The 22,252-nt window shown below is 51.5% G+C and overlaps 1 protein-coding gene across 3 annotated transcripts in view; it reads left to right on the top strand.

Annotated features, from left to right (window-relative positions):
- Window positions 1–22,252, top strand: part of TET3 (tet methylcytosine dioxygenase 3) — a 176,208-nt gene that overhangs the window by 13,085 nt on the left and 140,871 nt on the right. Inside the window, exons 1-2 of one of the 3 annotated variants that reach the window (XM_075123489.1) lie at window positions 2,587–2,697; window positions 4,362–5,180. In XM_075123489.1, coding sequence (XP_074979590.1) covers window positions 4,866–5,180 — 315 coding nt within the window. In that variant the 5' untranslated portion in view covers window positions 2,587–2,697; window positions 4,362–4,865. Of the gene's footprint in view, window positions 1–2,586; window positions 2,698–3,518; window positions 3,584–4,361; window positions 5,181–22,252 lie in introns of those variants that run through there. The other 2 variants (XM_075123490.1, XM_048829214.2) reach the window with 2 other exon arrangements.

Raw genomic sequence — 22,252 nt, 5'->3', positions numbered from 1 at the left:
GTGAGCGCATGGCCCAGCGCCTCGGAGTGACCCGACAATAACAAACCAGGGAGCGCATAACCCAGTGCCTCGGAGCGACCCGACAATAACAAACCAATGAGCGCGTGGCCCAGCCCCTCGGAGCAACCCGACAATAACAAACCAGGGAGCGCACGGCCAGCCCCTCGGAGCAACCGGACAATAACAAACCAATGAGCGCATGGCCCAGCCCCTCGGAGCGACCCTACAATAACAAACCAATGACCGCATGGCCCAGCCTCTTGGAGCGACCCTACAATAACAAACCAGGGAGCGCATGGCCCAGCCCCTCGGAGCGACCGGACAATAACAAACCAAAGAGCGCATGGCCCAGCCCCTCGGAGCAACCGGACAATAACAAACCAATGAGCGCATGGCCCAGCCCCTTGCAGCGACCCGACAATAACAAACCAGGGAGTGCATGACCCAGCCCCTCAAAGCGACTCTACAATAACAAACCAGTGAGCGCATGGCCCAGCGCCTCGGAGCGACCCGACAATAACAAACCAGGGAGCGCATAACCCAGTGCCTCGGAGCGACCCGACAATAACAAACCAATGAGCGCGTGGCCCAGCCCCTCGGAGCAACCCGACAATAACAAACCAGGGAGCGCATGGCCAGCCCCTCGGAGCAACCGGACAATAACAAACCAATGAGCGCATGGCCAGCCCCTCGGAGCAACCGGACAATAACAAACCAATGAGCGCATGGCCCAGCCCCTCGGAGCGACCCTACAATAACAAACCAATGACCGCATGGCCCAGCCCCTTGCAGCGACCCTACAATAACAAACCAGGGAGCGCATGGCCCAACCCCTTGGAGCAACCGGACAATAACAAACCAATGAGCGCATGGCCCAGCCTCTTGGAGCGACCCTACAATAACAAACCAGGGAGCACATGGCCCAGCCCCTCGGAGCGACCGGACAATAACAAACCAAAGAGCGCATGGCCCAGCCCCTCGGAGCAACCGGACAATAACAAACCAATGAGCGCATGGCCCAGCCTCTTGGAGCGACCCTACAATAACAAACCAGGGAGCACATGGCCCAGCCCCTCGGAGCGACCGGACAATAACAAACCAATGAGCGCATGGCCCAGCCCCTTGCAGCGACCCGACAATAACAAACCAGGGAGTGCATGACCCAGCCCCTCAAAGCGACTCTACAATAACAAACCAGTGAGCGCATGGCCCAGCGCCTCGGAGCAACCCGACAATAACAAACCAGTGAGCGCATGGCCCAGCGCCTCGGAGCGACCCGACAATAACAAACCAGGGAGCGCATAACCCAGTGCCTCGGAGCGACCCGACAATAACAAACCAATGAGCGCGTGGCCCAGCCCCTCGGAGCAACCCGACAATAACAAACCAGGGAGCGCATGGCCAGCCCCTCGGAGCAACCGGACAATAACAAACCAATGAGCGCATGGCCAGCCCCTCGGAGCAACCGGACAATAACAAACCAATGAGCGCATGGCCCAGCCCCTCGGAGCGACCCTATAATAACAAACCAATGACCGCATGGCCCAGCCCCTTGCAGCGACCCTACAATAACAAACCAGGGAGCGCATGGCCCAACCCCTTGGAGCAACCGGACAATAACAAACCAATGAGCGCATGGCCCAGCCTCTTGGAGCGACCCTACAATAACAAACCAGGGAGCACATGGCCCAGCCCCTCGGAGCGACCGGACAATAACAAACCAAAGAGCGCATGGCCCAGCCCCTCGGAGCAACCGGACAATAACAAACCAATGAGCGCATGGCCCAGCCCCTTGCAGCGACCCTACAATAACAAACCAGGGAGCGCATGGCCCAGCCCCTTGCAGCGACCCTACAATAACAAACCAGGGAGTGCATGGCCCAGCCCCTTGCAGCGACCCTAGAGTAACAAACCAGTGAGCGCATGGCCCAGCGCCTCGGAGCGACCCAACAATAACAAACCAGGGAGCACATAACCCAGTGCCTCGGAGCGACCCAATGAGCGCGTGGCCCAGCCCCTTGCAGCCCCTTGCAGCGAACGGACAATAACAAACCAATGAGCGCATGGCCCAGCCCCTTGCAGCGACCCTACAATAACAAACCAATGACCGCATGGCCCAGCCCCTCGGAGCGACCATACAACAACCAAGGCGTGTGCCCGCACCCCAGCTCTCAGGAGCACTGCACAATTACACCCCAACTTGTGGGGAGCCCAGCGGCCCTTAGCACAACAAAGGAGCGTGTGTGTGGGACATGATCGCCACCTTGCCCCCTACCCTTTGCCCTGGGAAGCCCCCAGCAGCTTATTGCCCTGGGAGCAGCCCAGCCCAGCCCAGCCACGTTTCCCAGCTGATGGATGATAATCCCCCCCACCCGCCCCGGCGTGTGCAGCCGGGGCGAGGGCACGTTCCGGGCCCGCATGTGGAAACCCTCCAAAGCCCTTGGCAGGGGGGGAGCCCCATGCCAGCAAGGGGAGGTGGGGGCAGCCTCGGGGCAGGGTCCTGCCAGGGGTCCCACCCCCCGGCCGGCCAGGGAAGCAGCCACAGCTGTCCCCGCAGGGGAGCGGCAGCCCCCCCTCCCCTCTCCGGGGGGACAGAGGCAGAGCCTGGCTGGGCGGATCGTGCGCAGGGTAAAGCCCCGGAGCCATGTGTCTCAAGTCAAGCGCCTCCCGGGGCTGGGCGCCCCGTTAGCCGGGCAGGTGAGTGCGGCGGGGGCAGGGGCAGGGGCAGCAGCCCCGAGGGAATGGGGGGGACCCCGGGAGGAGGGCCCCCCCGGGGAGGAAATGTGGGGGCGCAGCAGCCCCCTCCAACTCCCCGTGGCACCCCCGGGGGCAAGATGCGGTAGCCGCACTCCAGCGGCGGCGCGGGGTGTGTGTGTGTGTGGGGGGGGCTCTGGTTCAGCCTATGCCCCCGGGAAGGGGGAGGTTAGCCGGGATCCCGCTAGCTCGCTGGTCCCGGGAAGAGGAACTGCTGGTCCCGCTGTGGGGGGGGGTCCCCTTGGCCCCGCTCCAGGGGGGGGGTTCTGGGAATTTGTGCTCCCATCTGGGGGGGGGCATCTGGCCGTAGCTTCTCGGCCCCCCCCACCACCACCCGCATTGTGGGGGCGCTGCTCGGAGAGGAAGCCAAGTGGTTCCCCACGCCCTTCCTCTCCCCTCCCTGCAGCTGCCTGGAAACTTTCCCCATTGTCCGTCCCCTGCACGGGGGCTGGGGGTGAGCTCGCTCTGCGGGGCTGGGCTGGGCTGGTTGGGGGGGATTCCCCAGCTCCGCGGGGCGCATGGTGTTTGGGAAGAGGCCCCCTCCCGCAGCAGGGGGGGAAGGAACTGGCTGCAGGGCTGGGGCTGCAGGAATCTCCAGAACAAAGAAGCAGCGAGCAACGTGCTGCAGCAGCAGCTGCCTTTGCGATTTGCATCCACACTTCTGCTTGTTCGTTTCCCCTCCCCCCTTCCCTCCCCCCCCCCCCCGCTCATCCTCCCTTCCCCCCTACCCCCCCCCCCCGACTTCTCCCGCATGCACTTCTCTCTCTCTCCTTCATCTCCGGGCCGATTCACACGTTTGCAGGGCTATTCGCTGCACCTCTTGTTGCTGGTAATGGCTCTTTGTGTATTGGGGGCTGGAGGGCAGTGGGGTGATGTGTGTTTAAAAAAAAACAACGCCACCTTCCAGAGGTGGGTAGATAAACAGATCTGTGGCTATTACACACGCGCGCACACACACACGGTTGCAGGCAAACAAAGATCCGAAGTTAGCAGCGAAGCTGTTAAGAGGGAAAGCAGTTTGCAGAAGAGACTGAAAGTGAAGGGGTTATTAAACTTCTGCTCTCGCTCCTAGCAGCAGCTCGGCTCTGTCAGGGTTGAGGTTTAAGGAGTCCCGATTTGCCAAGTCAAGCTCGACAGCGCGAAAGTTGGGGAGTGGATCTTTTCCACCAGCGGTGGGAATTTAAAGGGGTTCTGGTTTAAGCTATCAATATCTGAGACCAGTGTTTTAAACGTACCTTTTTCCTGGAGTCAAAGTTTTTTTTATTTTGGGGTTTGGAATACTTGCTTTCATGGAAACTTCAATGTTTAAGCGCTTGTTTTTGGAATGAAAATGACTTAGTGTTGGAGAATGGCACACGGTCATTTTTAATGTTCAGTTCTTAGCCTTACCATGTAAGTTACCTTATTTTGGCACTTGATCTGGTGGTGTGAGTGGGAGTGAAACTAAGTGAGCTGTAGCTCACGAAAGCTCATGCTCAAATAAATTGGTTAGTCTCTAAGGTGCCACAAGTACTCCTTTTCTTTTTGCGAATACAGACTAACACGGCTGTTCCTCTGAAAATTACTAAGATTACAGTCTGTCGTTTTTTTTTTGCTTCCTCCACCAGAAGACACCTTCCTGGCTCCTGTCTCTTTGAGATCCCCCCCAATCTTAGTTAGAGAGAGAAGCTTTACTATTGTATTGTCCTGGAGACTTCAGCAACCTGGGAGATTCCAACTAAACTGTGCAAGCTTCCAAGTCACCGTTCCCCTGCCCCCCCACCCCCCCCAAAAAGTGTGGTGGCATCCAGGATGATCCCCTCACAGAGGGTCTGTGAGAAAACAGAACTCAGAGTGTGGGAACGAAGCACCCCAAGAAGAGAGAAATCACTTGGGTGTAAAACCAGATGAACTGCAAAGAGGGTGGAACGGAGCTGGAAGGTTTGGCAGAGCGAAGAGACTGAACTAGTGGAGTGATCGTATATTTTTAGCTATAGATTTGTATTCCCCATTTTTAGTAAGGGAGAGAGCCTCCCCCCTTCACCAGTCCTTTGGCATCCTTCAGTATTTAGGTCTAGCTAGAAAAAAAAAAAGTGCCCCCCTGCATTGATCCCCCGGGCCAACAAGGAGCCATGAAGAAATTCCAGTCGTTGCTGCAGCTTAGGAATGAATCGGCAGGTGCCTACGGCTTCCCTGAAGGCGGCGAGATGCTGAGCGCCTGCGAAGGCGGCTTTCTGATCCTGGAGAAGAGCGACGTCTGTCTCGGAGTGGACGCTGCCAGCCAGGTGCCGAAGAAACGGAAGCGCTGCGGGCTCTGCGTCCCCTGCTTGAGGAAGGGGAATTGTGGTGCCTGCACCCACTGTGTGAACCGAAGGACCAGCCACCAGATCTGCAAAATGAGGAAGTGCGAGGCGCTCAAGAAGAAAAAATCGGTGCTTCTCAAAAAGGTGAGTGCCCGATTGGGCTGTTGAATGAGCTTGCGTGGCTGGTAACGGTGCATGAAGTCTGTGCTTTACACTCCCACTCCATGGGGATCTCTGAAAGCTTAGAAATACTCCACTTCCTGCATCTTCCTGGTTTGCCTAAGTGGGGGGGATAACTGGTGGAACTTCCTGGTGCAGGATAATATGGAGACAAATAGCAAAGATGCAACTCAGGAAACATATTAAAATAGGGCCCAACAGTTATGGGTGAGTCCTGCCTTCACACCTCCTGGGTGTGTTTTCTCCACTGCCCTGGCATTTGGTGGTCTCCTTGGTGCTCATGCAACCCTGGTGACAATGACTACAGAGAGGGGAATTTGGCTTATTGACTGTAGTGGGGTCATAGGAAAGTCAGTGAAAGCAGAATTTGGTCCTTGTGTGTGAAAAGCGTGAGTAATTGTGGTCTGTGGGGGGAGAGGTGCAGTTGGGGCGAAATTGGGCTCCCCAGTCTGGGGTTTAAGGCTCCTTCCATGTCACTTTCGGGGTGCTTTGAGCTCCTGTAAATGCAGATTCTGTTGGCTCCTACTTTGCCTCATCTTCTCCCCGTCTCTCCCCCACCCCCACCCCAAAATCCCAAGCAGTATTCTCAGCCTTAGCCTATGTGAAGACAGCCTGGAGGGCAATTCCATGGCATACTGAGGGTGTGAAAGCACTGGCCCCTGCTTCCGTCTCACTCCTCCTGTGCAACCCTTGTGCAGGGCATCAGAGGTGTGGAGGGCCTTATGCTGACTCCTCTGTCCCTGGGTGAAGTTCTTCCTTTTGTGAACAGTGCCACCTGCAGGGAGGCTAGCTGAGATACAAATGGGAGAGGCTCTAGCAATCCTTATGCTTCAGGGCTCTAGCTGATCCTTGAGAAGGGTCAGGAAGAAATTCTCTTCTTTCTTCGATGGCAGAGCATTGCATGATTTAATGCCATTATGGAGCATCTAGGACTCACAGGACTTGTGAGACTGGATCAGACCCAAGGTCTGTCTAGTTCAGTAACCTGTCTCTGACAGTGGCTGGCGCCAGAAGCATCAGGGGAAGGTGCAGGAAACCTAATTCCTAGTACTTAGAAATTGGATTAAGACCAGGAACCTCTGGCACTGGGGACAGGATACTGGATGAGATGGACCATTAGGATATTCTGGGGGTGGGGTGGAGTAGTGGAGTTCTCAGGGTATTTGCATGAAAAATGGGATCTTTATTTCTTTAAAAGCTGACTCCGCTTCCTGTCTCTACCTGGGAAATCACAGCTGTGCCTGCCAGCTCCTCTTTGATTTCTGTGGAATTGGTTGGGGTGTCATATGCAGAGCTTATGATCTCAGGGGGGCCAGCTATAGCGAAGGCAAATGTGCCTTTAAACAACGATCCTGTTTCCAAGCCCTGGCTGGGTAAGAAAGGACACAGCAACGATCAGCCTGTGTCGATGCTCACAAAGGGAGTTTGCTCTTCTAGGAAGAGGTTGGAGGGGAAGATAAAAGTGGAAGTGTTTGGGCTGACGTTTGGTGGTGGCAATCTTGTCTCTCAGTGTGCACATTATCTCCCGCTGCTCTTAAGTCACACTGGCTTGCGACAGCAAAGAACATATTTGTCCAGCTTGGAGAGCTGCAGGGGGAGCGGGGCCTTGGGGAGCGGCATGAGTCAGTTGTGCATCGTGGCTGGAGCTGGCTAGGAGAAAAGCCTTCTCCTGAGCACCGTATTGTAGTGATGTACCCAGCTAGGGGGAGTTGTTTGAATCTGCCGCGCAAGGTTTTTGTTAGGAGAAATGAGTCCCTGTGAACCTTACTTTTATTATGTATTTAAATTGTGGTCCGGATCGGCATGGCTGTTGTGTTAGGTGCTGCACAGACCCATAGGCAGACGGGGTTCCGGTCCCAAAGAAAGTCAAGATGCAACAGGAAAAGGAGTACTTGTGGCACCTTAGAGACTAACCAATTTATTTGAGCATGAGCTTTCGTGAGCTACAGCTCACTTCATCGGATGTGTACTGTGGAAACTGCAGCAGACATTATATACAAACAGAGACCATGAAACAATACCCACTCCCACCCCACTGTCCTGCTGGTAATAGCTTATCTAAAGCGATCATCAAGTTGGGCCATTTCCAGCACAAATCCAGGTTTTCTCACCCTCCGCCCCCCCCCGCCCCCCCCACACACACAAACTCACTCTCCTGCTGGTAATAGTGGGTCACTTTGGATGGGCTATTACCCATCCAAAGTGGGGTGGAAGGGGGTATTGTTTCATGGTTTCTGTGTGTATATAATGTCTACTGCAGTTTCCACGGTACGCATCCGATGAAGTGAGCTGTAGCTCACGAAAGCTCATGCTCAAATAAATTGGTTAGTCTCTAAGGTGCCACAAGTACTCCTTTTCTTTTTGCAAAGACAGACTAACACGGCTGTTACTCTGAAACCTGTCAAGATGCAACAGGTGAGTCTCACAAAAAGGAGGAGGAGCGAGTGTGATGGGAAAAGGAACGGAGAGGCTAGAAGAGTGTGCAACTTGATGGTTGCAACTCACAAGAATTCCGGGTCAAATTAGCACCCTGTCCCCTTCCTGGGGAAAAGTTACCCTGGCCTGCCTGCCTGCTTGCTTATTCTTTTAATAAGGTGTCAAGCATCTGTCATCTCTCTGTTTGCATGAGGTTCTCAAACTTTGTCACAGTCTGGACCATCTCTTCATGTTGAACGTGGCTCGAGGATCCCTCCCCTCCTGTTTGCCGGTCCCCAGGCCCCACCTCCCTTCCTGTTTGTGATCAGGAACCATCCCCGTCTGCAGCGGTTGCTGACGTGGGAAAGGGTCGTTAGGGTGGTAGGGTTCAGCACCGCAGTCGCTTCTTCGAATGCCGTTTTGCAGCTGGAACGCAAGTGGGAAGGCAGCACAGCGGAAGCGCTCTCTAGACCACTGTCTGGCAACCTTAGTGTTCTTCTTACTGCGGCGTGGGCTTGTTCGAAACCCAAACTACCCCAGCTAGAAGAAGAGCGCATCGATTCCACCATCTAGTCTGATCTCCTGAATGACACAAGCCATAGAACTTCCCCAAATAATTCCTAGAGCTGATTGTTTAGATAAACATCCAATCTTGATTTTAAAAGTGCCCATGATGGAGAATCCACCATGACCCTTGGCAAATTGTTCCAATGGTTAATTAACCCTCATTGTCAACATTTTTTGCTTTACTTCCAGTCTGAATTTGTCTAGCTTCAACTTCCAGCCATTGGATCATGTTAGACCTTCCTCTGCTAGATTGAAGAGCCCATTATGAAATGTTTGTTCCCCTGTAGATACTTTAGAGTGTAATCAAGTCACCCTTTAACCTTCTCTTTGTTAAGCTAAATAGATTGAAACAATCCAGATAAAGAGACCTTCCTTGGGGGGGGGGAAGAGCTCAGATGGGATGGACAATGTATGTCTCTCTTCCTGCAGCTCTGATCCTGCTTACAACTCCACCTAGGAAAACCAAAGAAACCTGCTTCATTCTGTAGAGCAGGATCCTATCAATAAAGCATCTCTGAGTGAAAGCTATAAAACAAGACTTGCAGCATTATGTAGGACAGGGATTACAAATTTCTGGTTTTACCGGCTGGGGTGGTTGCTACATTCTGGTTAAAAATGTTGCACATGTAATTCTTAAAGAGACAGAGAGATCGGGAAGTAGCAGCAAATTCCTTTCCCCTTTGGAGCATACCAAGTTGAAATACTTCTATTTGCACACTGCTGTCTGCCACTCAACAGGCTACTTTGCCCTATATCGGCTGCGTTTTAGCTGTTTGTACGAAGACTTGATCTATGCACGGTTTCATCACTGGTAAAAGTATGTCAGGGGTGTGATTTTTCTGTTTGTTTTTAAACCAATATATTTATTCTGGTTCAACCCCTCGTGGATACCGTTACACCAGTATCAAGGTGCCTTATATTTATGCTGGATAAAAATCAATGTTTTTTTAAAAGGATTTATTTAAAATTTAAATTAAATAAGTTTATTTTTAAAAAAGAAATGTAGTACATTTGAAAATATGGCAACTTGTGCTTATTTTAAAGAAGCACAAGATGGGGAGAGCTCAGTCTAAATCTTCAAAAGTGACTAATGATTTTGAGGAGGTGTCCAAATTGAGGGGCACTTAACGGCTTGATTTTTCAGAATGTGCCATGCACTCGCCCTCTGAAAATCAAACCCCTTTAAGGTGTTGTCTCAAGTTGGACACCCCCAAAATCACTAGTCACTTAAGAAATGTTGGGGTAGTGTTTGGGGAGATCCAGAACTATTGATCCAAGCTGACATGATAACTTAGTGTTATATGGCATGAAAATAAAGACATAGTTTGTGAGTTTTTGTTTGTTTGGTTGGTTCACATCCCCGGGCTTTCACTTGAAATTACTGGGAAAGGGTATGGAAAGATGCCATTAAATAAATGATCTTGGCATATCTCCTAAAAGTGCAGGAAATGTGAAAATATAACAGACTTGGTTATTTTTGGTTAGATGTTAGCTTTCCCATCATCTTTAAATTAATCTTTCCGGGAATGGAATGCGTTGGGTCTACAACGCTTTAGGTTTCCAGGGGGAAGCTTAGATATTGCTGCTGTCCTGTTAACCAGCTTCATTGCTAAACAATGTTGCTCCTCCGGATGTCCTGCTTGTTAGAATCCTCATGCTTCAGGGCATCCGCTAGCTGTTGGGGGTCAGGAGACAACTTTCCCTGGGGACAGGTTATCCCAGACCTGCCTCCTGCAGGGTTTCGCGCACCTTGTTCTGAATCGTTTGGTGCTGGCTATCGTCTGTGTTGGGGTATTGTGCTAGATTGGCCACTGCTCTGATCCAGGTATGTCACTTCCTATAGGCCTGATTCTGCAATCTTCACTCATGCAAGCTGTTGCATTGAGAGGTCACGAGGGCAACTTGCCCAAGGTAGGGACTGCTCCACATGACTGAGAGTGGCAGACTTCGGCTCCTTTTTCTGAATGGTCTCGTGTCTGGATTTCAAGGGATCTCTCTGTCTTTAGCCTGAAAACAGACTTGCTTCGCTTTTAAATGGCTGCACCTACTGGCCCAGCTGTCTATGTCAGTGCAACGATAAGGCCCCTTGGGATATCGGTGTGGAAAGTCGCTGTCTGACCGGCGCAAATAGGGATGTATTAGTGCTTTTGGACAAGGCACTAGTAAGACCTCCTCCGGAATACTGTGTGCGATTCCGCTCACCTGTGTTGAAAAAAAGACTAATTCAGACTGGGAGAGGTGGAGAGTGGGGTTGGGATGGTCAGTTGAATGGAGAGTCATGAGAGGAGACTGAAAGAACTTGGCTTGTTTAGCCTAGGAAAGCAATGACTGCCAGAGGATATGATTGCCCTCTATAAATACATCAGGAGGGTAAACACCAGGGAACAGAAAGAGCTCTCCAAATTAGAGGACAGTGGAGGCTCATGAACAAACATAGGCTAGAAGTTAGAAGGTTTCTAACTATTGGAGGAGTGAGATTCTGGCCCAGCTACCAATAGCAGGAGTGGGGGCAAACTACCTAACTAGCTTGAAGATGGAACTTGCTAAGTTTATGAATGGGACCAAATGACGGCATTGCCTGTGATAGCCAGGGGCTGGACTCACTGACCCGGGATGTCCCTTCTACTCCTACGTCGCTATGTGTCGCACGGTTTTAAAAACAAACCGTGTGCAATTACGACTCCTGTCTCAATGTTGAGGTTCTTATTTGATTGTTGGCTGCCGGGTGGGGAATCTTGCCCTACCTTAAACGCCTGGGGAGGAGGAATAGAACTTTTCAGAGGGTGGGGTTTTAGACTTCTTGATTGTTCAAAGAATATCCATTCTGCATATGCACCCGGATACCCTGTCTCCCTGTGAATTATTCACCTGCTCTCACTCTCATTTCACATTCCTCTCTCTCTCTTTCTCTCTGTCTCAAGTGTCTCCAGCGGAAGACGAGCCCTTTCCAGCGGCACAGGGGCACTTGTAACTAACTCCCGCACAGTTGGGTTTTCCGCACCATGCTGGCAGCAGCGTGAAACTGACTAAGAACAATCCTGTTTGCGGTTCATGTCCCAGCACCCCTGCTGGGGGAGGGCTCAGGTGGGGTTATGCTGGAGGAAGATGGGATTCTGCTGCTAGAGGGCTGGGGTGGGGCGGGGAGAGGAGCTGCTGTACTGGCAGAGGTTGGAATCCCGCTGTTCTGCACCAATCTTAATTTCTGGGTCTTTATGCAGGGTGGATATTCCTAGGGATGGATTGATCTTGAATGATCAATGAGAGAGAAACTCAGAGGATTTAGGATGGGGGCAGCGGTGTGAAAAATAGCTGCCTCTGGGCATTATAAACTCTTTGACTGCTCGTTCCAGAGCCTGTTGGGCAGGAGGTCAGATTAGATTGTGGTCCCTTCTGGCTTTGAAATAGGTGGGCTACATTTCCAAAAGGGATTAGTGAACTTTTAAGGTGCCAAACTTCAGACCCCTTAAAGGAGCCTGTTTTCCATGAAATGCTGGGCTCCTGCCCTCTGCATCCCAGGCCTCTTTAATGTGTCCTATTGAGGCCCCCAAAGCCGCTCTTGCAAATCTTGGCCAGTTAATCCATGGAAGATTAGAATCTGGCTGTGGTGGGTTTAAAATATATAAATAAAACCCTGGCAAAAACCAAATTTACCTGCAGCCAGGCATGTCATTTGAAATAAAGGCTGCACCCTTTAACCCACTCCACAGCTCTGAACAGCTGTTTGACCAAACCCCATTTGCAGTGACTGTCTGCTCTGACAGTGTAATCTCTGCTCAGGGAATGCAGGGTTTAGACATGTTATGTAAATTTCACTAATGAAAGTTTCTCTGGGCCTTGGGAAATTGACGGCATAGTGATTCTGCCATAGCTGTTCTGGAATAACTCCCCCATGTGGACGTTCTCTTCCAAAATATATTGACTTTTTAATCTGGATTAGTTACTCTGCTTTGGAAATGGACCAGCTATCCTGGAAGTCCCGAATAGAGCGTCCTACGTTTGAATAGCTATAGCAGAATAGTTATTCCCTACAGCTATGGCTGGCAGTTCCCCCGTAGACAGAATGCCTGAGTTAAGAGCCTCGCTGGACCCCAAATGTCGTCTGCCCAGGGCCAGTGTGGAATAGCTCTGTTTGCACCCCAACTTTTGAGTTTTTCCCCTCCGTCTGGCTTTAGCGCATTTTGCCTGCCACGGGCCATAAGCCGGAGTGGGGAAAGCAGGGGATTCTCAAGCTGTCTCGCAGCAGCGACGTGATGTGGCCATGGGCAAAGCTGATGCACCGGCGCTGTTACCAGTGTGGTTTAGTTATGTGGAAGGTGGGGGCGGCTGCCTCTTGTTCCACCCTTTCTGTGCCTGCCAGCATCTCAGAAACCTCTCCTAGTGTGGGATTGTGTGGGAGCTCTGCGTCTCAGGCAGACACTGCTGGGCTTGTATTCGCTAGCTTTATAATCCAGAACATGTTGCCTGTGTTGACTGGCGGGCAACTTCCTGTCAGTTAATGACTAATTTTCCAGTTTCTATCAAGTTGCTCGGCTGTGTGAAGAGAGTCAGCATTCGTGGAAGAGCTGGGTGCCGTGGCTGATCAACTCATAACAAGACGTGGAAAGGGTAACCGCTTATTTCTTTGGGCGTTATTTCATTACTTAGGTTTGGCGCCGGGGCTGAATGTCGGTGGGGGCGGGCTGTGCTCGTCACCTATTACGTTAGGGATTTGGAAGGAGCAGCCAGTCCAGTAACCGGCGCTCAGTGTGGTTTGGTCCTGAGGGGGGGATATGATTTGCCTGAGGTCGGTGGGAGAGCTGGGAATAAAACCCAGGTCTCCCGATTCCCGGTCTAGTGCTAGATGCATTGGGCTGTGCAACCCTAGAGTGAAAGAAACATTGAAACACAAATAAAAGCCCTTGATGGTGATAATATAGACGTGATCCCAACCTTTACACAAGTGCAAGATGAGGAGGACATATTGGCTTTTTTAAGGAATAGCATATTTTTTCTGTATTTAAGCAATGAAAAGGCTTCCAAGCAGCCTCAGATAAATTCCCCATGTTCTTCCAGTCTAAACAGCCCACTCTTCCTCGGAGGGCATGACTGCGGTTGTGGCTCCCATGGGAACATCTGGAATCATACCCTGAGGCGCTTCAGAAGGCAATGTCTACACTGGGTTTTGGGGCCCATGGGAGCAAGCCTGCCAGCCTGAGTCAAGAAACTCGGGTAGCAGGGCTCATGCTAGAGCTGTAAAAACAGCTGCGTAGCTAAGAACAGCATGCTGGGTCAGACCAATGGTTCATCTAGCTGGGTATCCTGTCTGCCGACAGTGGGCAATGCCAGGTGCTTCAGAGGGAATGAACAGAACAGGGCAATCATTGAGTGATCCATCACCTGGCATCCAGTCCCAGCATCTGGCAGTCAGAGGTTTAGAGACACCTGGAGCATGTGTTTGCATCCCTAACCATCTTGGCTAAAAGCCATGGATGGACCTGTCCTCCATGAACTCATCTAGTTCTTTTTTTGAACCCAGTTATACTTTTGGCCTTCACAACATTCCCTCAGCGATGAGTTCCACAGGTTGACTGTGCGCTGTGTGAAGAAGTACTTCCTTTTGTTTTAAACCTGCTGCCTATTAATTTAATAGGGCGACCCCTTGTGTTATGTGAAGGGGTAAATTACACTTACTTTCCCCACACCACTCATGATTTTGTAGACCTGTGTCATTCTCTCCTGGAGTCGTCTCCTGTCCAAGCTGAACAGTCCTGGTCTTTTTAATCTCTCCTCATAAGGTCAAGGGCTGCTTACATAGCTATCTTTAGGGTGCTCGCGTGAACCCCACAAGCCTGAGTCTGTTGGCCCCGGGCTGGGAGTCTTCTTCCAAAATGCAGTGTAAGCATACGAGAGCAGTGGGGGGATGTCCAGGAACTGCCCGGCTGTAGTGCCTAGCTGGCGGCTCATCCCCGCTACAGGCTGCCGGGCAGCTTCCCTGATTCTCCGGTACACAAACTTCTCAGAATGACGGGTGGAGCAGAGCTTTGCTTATTGCCATCTGACGGTATATATCACTTAGCCTGGAGGCGATTGCTTGGCTATTGGAAGAGGAATTCTCTTCATGTCAGTCCCCCCCACTCTTCCCCCCTCCCTGCCCCTTACTCCAGCCCCTGGAGTAGGTGGGGGAAGGGCAGAGGTGCTCATGAAACAGAATGCAGATGGAGGGATTTAAACTTCTCAGGCTGTGATGCTGCTTGGCTGGGCTCCCCTCTTGAGCTTGTGCTCCAGAGAATGTCCAGCATCGGGGCTTCCCCCGGCCTTGTACATTTCCTAATGCAATAAGATCTGTCAGTGTGACCTCTAGCCCTGTATCAGGGCTTAGATCCTGGCAGGACATGGACTCTGATCCAGGAGGTGTGCCCTATCTCCTGGCTTGGCAGACGTGGCTTTGAGCTTCATGGGAGTCTAGACTCCTTGGGGTCCATTCCCAACTCTGCCGTTGACACAGCAAGTCACAGCAATTCCCCATGCCTCAGTTTCCCCCGCTGCAAAAGGCGCGGTGGGCGGGTAGGGATGATGATTATCCACTTTTGTAAAGAACTCTTTGGGTAGAGATGGTCAAATATGTGTCTGCAAAGTGCCTCGCACCAGCGTAGTAGGAAACCAGCTCCCCACCCTGAGAAGCAGGCAATGTCTAGCTGAAGGATGGAAGGTGAGATGGTGGCTAGGCTGCAGGACTGGGAGTCGGCAGACCTGGGTTCAAGTCCCAGCTCTGCCACTGACCTGCTGGGGGATCGAAGGAGAGTCACTACTCTGTGGGGCAGGGAGTCTCACTCTATATGTACAGTGCCCAGCACATTGGGGCCCTGCTCTAGGTTTTGGGGACCTCTAGGTGCTACCATAATATAGCTAACAAGGCCAGACAAAAAGCTGCTGATATTTAGCACAAGGGTCTTGTTAGTTCTGTGTTCTTTGTTTTGTTACCCTTGGACTAGGGTTCATTGGCCTCATGGAAGAATGGGGGCTTGGAGGAGAAGAGAATAGACTGTGGAGCTGGTCTATTTTTGGGCTCGGCTCTGGGGATTAGTCCACAAAACTTGACCCATCTTCATCTGCCTGCCACTGATTTGACTCTGAGAGTCTGATCTCCCATTTGCACTGCTGTAATTCCAGAGTTGCTCCGTTGACGTAAGTGGAGTGACTCTGGATTAAAGCCAGTGCCTGAGGCCTTATCTATGCTACGGGTGCCACGGCACCAGAGCTATGCGGCTGTAGGGCTGTAGTGTAGATGCTTCCTACGGTAAAGGGACCGTTGCTGTAGGAAGTCCAACAGGCGAAGTGAAAAGGAGTACTTGTGGCACCTTAGAGACTAACCAATTTATTTGAGCATAAGCTTTCGTGAGCTACAGCTCACTTCATCGGATGCATACTGTGGAAAATACAGAAACCATGAAAACACACAAACCATGAAAAAATGGGTGTTTATCACTACAAAAGGTTTTCTCTCCCCCCACCCAAAACCTTTTGTAGTGATAAACACCCATTTTTTTCATGGTTTGTGTGTATAAAAACATCTTCTGTATTTTCCACAGTATGCATCCGATGAAGTGAGCTGTAGCTCACGAAAGCTTATGCTCAAATAAACTGGTTAGTCTCTAAGGTGCCACAAATCCTCCTTTTCTTTCTGCAAATACAGACTAACACAGCTGTTACTCTGAAACAGGCGAAGTGTAGACCAGGCCTGAGAGCAGAACCTGACTTTTAGCCCCAAGGCCAGGCTCGTTTCTGGCATTGTCGGGGGTGACTTGGCTCTTCTGAGGAGCAGAATTAGCTTCTCCCTTGGGCATGGTTGATTCTCTTGGACTGCAGAAAAGGCCAGTGTGTCTGTCAGGCCCCAGATGGATTCCCCTGGCATCGGGTGTTGGCTTACGAGCTCCAGGCTAAAGCGGGCGAGTGGATTTCTGTAGGTGAGTAACAATTGTGACTCCTTTTCTCCTGCCTCTCCCTTAGGAACCCAACAGGCCAGCTCCTGCTGTGTATATTCCAGGCCCTGCATAATCACTTGGCCCCGGAGACAGGTGTGGGATTTCACAAATCATTAGTGGCGCTTACAGCAGAGTGGATTTTGCAATTGAAAGAGCCTCTCACTCCCGGCTCCACTTGCAGAGCTGTGAGCAAGCTGTGGGTTTGCTTCAGTGCCCTGGGTTTAATCATCCAGGTATCTAGGAAGGGGTTAGCTGTGAAGGTGGATCGGGAGATGCCTAGGTCCGTGCCCGTTGTCTCTGCTTTGCTGCCCCAAGGAGTCTTGCGTGGCGGGGGGGTGTTTGTGATTAGTTGATTGGCTGATGGATGACGCTGGCCACTGAGCTGAGTTTGGGTCTGCTGAAGACCGCTTGGGCCTGGTGTCCAGGGGTGCTGAGCACCCTCAGCCTTCATTGGCTCCCCTTGGAGCAGGGGGGGCACTCAGACTTTGGGTCTGTCCTTTGGCAACGTAGAACTGCCCAGCGCTTATGCGGTGGAAAGGGGATGGGACTGAGAGTTGGGAGAGCTGGATTCTTCTATTCCAAGCTCTGCTACTGACGGTCTCTGCACCCTCGGGCAAGTGCTGTCCCTTCTGTTCCTCCATTTCTCTCTGGGCCGGGGGGAAGGGGAATGGTGCTTCATGAAGCTCCTTGAGATCCTCAGATGGGAGGTGCTCTAAGGATGCTAAGTGTAGCTCCTCATAACCACAAGTAGCCTTGTGTAGTAGGTAAATGCAGGATGGGAAGAGTGGTGTTGCTCTTCCAACTTCCAAGGACAAACAGAGCCCGGGAGAATCTCTGATTCCCAAGGAGTCCTGGGTGAACCACAGCTCGTTCCACAAATTTAGCCGTTTTAGTCCATCCATGAGCAGCCATTTTTTTTAAAAAAGAAAAGGAGGACTTGTGGCACCTTAGAAACTAACCAATTTATTTGAGCATGAGCTTTCGTGAGCTATTGGTTAGTCTCGAAGGTGCCACAAGTCCTCCTTTTCTTTTTGCAAATACAGACTAACACGGCTGTTCCTCTGAAACCTGTCATTTTTTTTAAACCCTTTTTTCTTTTAATAGCTGGATTTGTGGGTTACTGTTGACAGATGGGTTCCGTGGGGCTGGTTCAGCCTGTGGGTCCCTCCTCAGGTTGGAGCAGACTGGGGGGGGAAAGTGGGAATGGGGCTGCTATCTGGATCCACTAACAGTGTGCCCTGCCGAGACTGCTGCAGTTCTTCTCAGGCCACTGTGGCTTCTTCCTTCCTTGAACCTCCTGGTTGACTTAGGTTGGGGAGGGCAGGGAATGGGCCCCTTCTCAGACCTGGAGTGAATGCAACCCGACTGCATTTAGGGGTTTCCCTCTGCTCCGGGGTGCGAGCTGTGTGTGTGTCCAGGATTCTGCTCAGAATGAGCCCAGAGTGATTAAGGCTGTTTCGGTGTGTGGGAGAGGGGCACTCCCTAGATGATCTGCACCGGGTAGATCTCTGTTCCACCTGCACTGATTTGATTGTATTCTACATAGGCAGGCTTGGCAGAATTCGATTTTTATTTTTCTCTAACTTTGATGGATAAGATCAATGTTTATTTGTAGCAGTTGTTTTGTTCACAGTTGTACGAGATGATGCATTTTTAACAAATTTTATCCTTTTAAATGTTCACAGTTGCAAGATGTTATGGGGGGGGGGTCAGACAGTACAGGGGAGAACAAGAATTATTTAAGAAGGGTAGAGACGGAGATTCAAAAAGTTACAGCTTTATAACTGTTAAATCACAAATTGTCAATATCACGTGTCCAGATGTACAAAGTAAATATCCTTAAATCAAACTCTCAGAAGAATGCTGCTTGAGAACACACAGAATTTTACAGATAGGTCAGTAATTATTATCGATGGAAATAACTTTTTCTTAGTTTGTGTGCATGTACGGCGAAATAGACGTTTACCAATAAAAATCAAACCCCTCCAAGCCTGAACCTTGGTTTTCATACCACACTCCTCACTGTAGTATCTGAGTGCCGTCCAACAGTACCTTTAGCAACATGGTAAACAGCTGTCATATGTTTGTTCTCATCCTTCCTCCAGAGGGAGGAGCGTGGGAAGTGGACTGCCAAGTTTTGGTTGTGTTTTTTTATTTTGTATTGGTTAAATAAATATACCTGTTGCTCTGTGTTTCTGTTAGAGAGGGCAAAGTCAAAACCAGGCACTTTTGGCGCTTCGAGCGGAAAGTGGTGAGGTTTGGGACGGTCCTTAGGCTCTGTCTCTGCTACAGTGCTGTTGTAACGTTGTAGTATGGACACCTCCTACATGGACGGAAGGGGTTTGCTGTCGCTTCGTTAAACCACCTCCACGAGAGGTGGTAGCTAGGTGGTTGGAAGAATACTTCCGTCAACCTGGCTATGTTTACCCTGGGGTCATAGGCACCGACTTTTACTGGCACCGGTGGGTACTCGATCTCCCCCCCCCCCCCTTGGCCCTGCCGCGACTCCACCCCTGCCCTGCCCCTCCTGCCCCCAGTCTAACCGCTTCCCCAAAGTCCCCACCCCAACTCTGCCCCCTCCCGCCACCATTCCAACCCCTTCCCCAAATCCCGGCCCTGCCTCCTCCCCGAGCAGGCCACGTTCCCGCTCCTCCCCCCTCCCTCCCGGAGATTGCTACAGCTGTTTGGCGGAGGCAAGAGCTGGGAGGTAGGCGGAGGAGGGGGCAGGGCGGGGAGCTTGGCTGCCAGTGGGTGCAGAGCACCCACTCATTTTTCCCCGTGGGTGCTCCAGCCCTGGAGCACCCACAGAGTCAGCACCTATGCTGGGGGTAGCTTGGTTGCTCCAGTACAGACCAGGTGCTCGGTTATGGGAGGAGTTCACTCCACAGCCTTGGACCACCCCGAAGAAGGTTCCGTCTCCCGCACGGACAAGCTTTATTCTTATTGTCGAGGATTCCATTGTACCAGAGGAGCGGAGTTGTCAACCACGGTCCTGCAGCGCTAACCGGTCTGTTCACGGCCTGGGCCCAGGATGGGGAGCGCTTTGAAGATAAGGACTGAGCCCAGTTGAAAGGGAATAGCCTGACTTCCACTGTATTGTTTCCCCTCTAGTTCTTCTTCTGGCAGTCGCAGGAATGGGGGGAATAGGAGAGTTGCAATGCAACATCTCCCATTTCCCAAGGCGCGGGAACTGATGCATGAGGCCACTTGGCCGCTCCACTGAGAAACCACAACCTCTCCTGCTCCTGGCGGCCTGTGCCCAAACTCCCCAGCGGAGGGGAATTAGCTGTCGAACACGTTCTGCCCACACCCACCCCTGTCTGATTTACTGTACGGGAGAGGTGGTTGAGCAGCAGGAACCTGGCTGACGAGCACGGAGGCTGAGGAGGGAGTCTCTCGGGGGGCCTTCGAGGTCACCAGTAAATCTTTGAGTCAGTCCTTTCATCAGCAGCTGTGGTGAAGCTTGGAGGCGGAGTGCCGCTGGTGGGAAAGCCCCACGGATGTGGACAGCTCCGAGTCACAAACGGTGGCAAGGGTAAGTTTCTTGCCAGCAAAGGTTGCCCCTGCCCCTGCGCTGCAAGAGAGTTATTCAGCTGGTAGATGGGCCCTCAGCCTCAGAATTTAGGTTCCTAAATCCTACTGGCATCAATGAGAGTTAGGTGCCTGAATACTTTTGTGGATCTGGGCCCAGGGTGTTTTCCCCTTGAATAGGGTGTGAGAGTCCCACTGTCACTAAAGTTCACAATGTTTTATCTTTCTCGACCACCCTGTCGTCCTTAAAGATCCCGAAGGGCTTTTCCGGAATCGCTTCATGCCCTGCTAAAATGCAGCTCTTTGCAGACTGGGGCGCAGCCGCTGCGTACAACAGCACACAGCAAGGCGCTGGGAGAGGGAGTGAAGAAGAATGCTGTATCCATTTGAAACTGCAAGCTGGAAGGGGGCTCTAGGCAGGCCGGAGTGTGGACTCTACCAAGGACATCAGTTAATGATGAGAGTGGTAGCTAGGACTTTCTAGCACTTTGTATTCTGAAAGCCCTTTACAAACCTAATCCTTGCAGTGAATGATAACGAGTCTCCATTTTACAGATGGTGAAATGACTGGCCCAAGAGCTAGGATTGTAAGCCAGGGTTCCCTGCGCCCCGTCTTGTGCTCCATCCACTAGGCCACGCTGCCTCTGGGTATAACTTCCCCGTGCTCTTGTGACAAGTACCCCCGGGACCTTTAAAGCACACAAGTGGTTGTGGCTTGGGATCACCTCTGAAAAGTGGCACCTCCTGCATCTTGGGGCATCTGGCCCAGTTCTTGAACCAGCCAGGCCTGTCTTTGCATAGCCTGTGAGCTCTAGATGCCAGAGGGGGAATGGCTGCGCACCGCAGCTGGAGCTGTGAAGTTTGAGCTGTTTAATGGCTTACGTGACCCGATGAGTTCTGAGCTGCTCAGAATTGGAAGCGGTTTTGTGGATTCCAGTGGGTGTGTGGGAATCTAGCCTCCTGGTTCGGTCCTTGCGCTCTCATCGAGAACAGCATTTTGCTTCCTCTCCTGGGTCACGGGCATGAGTTACAGAGCCGCAGTCAGTTACAACAATATCATGCCAATGCTTCTGTATCCCTCCCGCCATCCTTCTCTGGGCATGGTGAGGAGAGAAAGAGCTACCTGGAAAGCTATAGGTCGGAAGGCTTCATATGGCGGCGATCCATAACCTTGCTCCACAGTGACCAGCAGAAACACTTTTCCTTTTAACCCTCATTCCTGGTGGGATGGGGTGATTGGCTGCGGATTCAGAAATGTGGGTCATCCCTGATCTCCTTGGGGCAGGGACTCTCTTTTTGTTCTTTGTGCATGCAGCACCTAGTGCAGTGGGGTCCTGGTTCATGACTAGGGCTTCTGGGCACTATGATAGACAGATGATAATTATAATGATCTCTAATGACCGCAAGGCAGAAACTGCTCACGATCTCGAGAGTTCTGTAGCTCCCCTGAAAGAGGTAAAGGGCTGGGGAGGGGATCGTCCGGCCAAGCATAACTGAGCTCGTGGCTGAGAGAAGGGAGAAGGGCTTTGGAGCTGATATTTAAGATTTCAGTAGCGCTGGGATTCTTCATTCCCTTCAAGCGTTAATTTTTCCATGCTCTGGGTGGAGACCTGCAACTCCTTTCTAGTCACAAGTTTTCCCCAGTCCTCAGCCCGTTACCAGCCCTCTGAAAATTGGAGGTACTCATCCCAGGTTTCTCGTCTGGCATCTGTCCGTCCCTGTCTGTGACTCAAGGCGGCTTGAATCCGGTTGGGCTAATTATCCCCTTGCCAGCCCTCCCTCCCTGATCTGTATAGACATGCAGATGAGGCTGCAAATGCTTTCGTAACCCTTTGAGTCCTGCTGCAGTGTGCAGCCAAGAGCCATCGCCCTGAAGACTTGCTTCGCTTTGTGTCTGGACTGGTCTTTCACTTGCCACAGACTCGGACCCTTGATCTCTGTTAGTGACCCTAAGCCTATCACCGCTAACTTATTATGTGAATTACGGTAATGTCTAGTGGTCCCGATCAGTTTTGGGGCCCTATTCTGTGGCTTGCAGTCTAAAAAGAAAAGACAGACCAAGGGTGGGAGAAAGGAAGTCTTATTTCCATTGACAGGTTTCAGAGTAGCAGCCGTATTAGTCTGTATTCGCAAAAAGAAAAGGAGGATTTGTGGCACCTTAGAGACTAACCAATTTATTTGAGCATAAGCACTTTATGCATCCGATGAAGTGAGCTGTAGCTCACGAAAGCTTATGCTCAAATAAATTGGTTAGTCTCTAAGGTGACACAAGTCCTCCTTTTCTTTTTTCTTATTTCCATTGAGACAGACCTGTGGCTCTGAGGCAGTTGCCCAGGCTCACCCAGGAAGTGTGTGACATTTGCCAGTTGGGCTCCAAAAGGCCTGGATCACTTGATGATTCCCTGTTCTGTTCATTCCCTCTGGGGCACTGAGCTAGATGGACTTTTGGTCTGACCCAGTATAGTGGTTCTTATGTTCTGCAAATACTCAGGGCCTGGTTTTGTGTTGCCCTTCTCCCACGGTTTACAGCAGACAATTCAGGAGTGAAACGCTGCCTAATCA

The sequence above is a fragment of the Caretta caretta genome, chromosome 26, assembly GCF_965140235.1.
Source record: "Caretta caretta isolate rCarCar2 chromosome 26, rCarCar1.hap1, whole genome shotgun sequence".
Classification (NCBI taxonomy): domain Eukaryota; kingdom Metazoa; phylum Chordata; order Testudines; family Cheloniidae; genus Caretta; species Caretta caretta.
The sequence above is the reverse complement of the archived record's forward strand: the minus strand, read 5'-3'. Positions and strand labels throughout refer to the sequence as shown.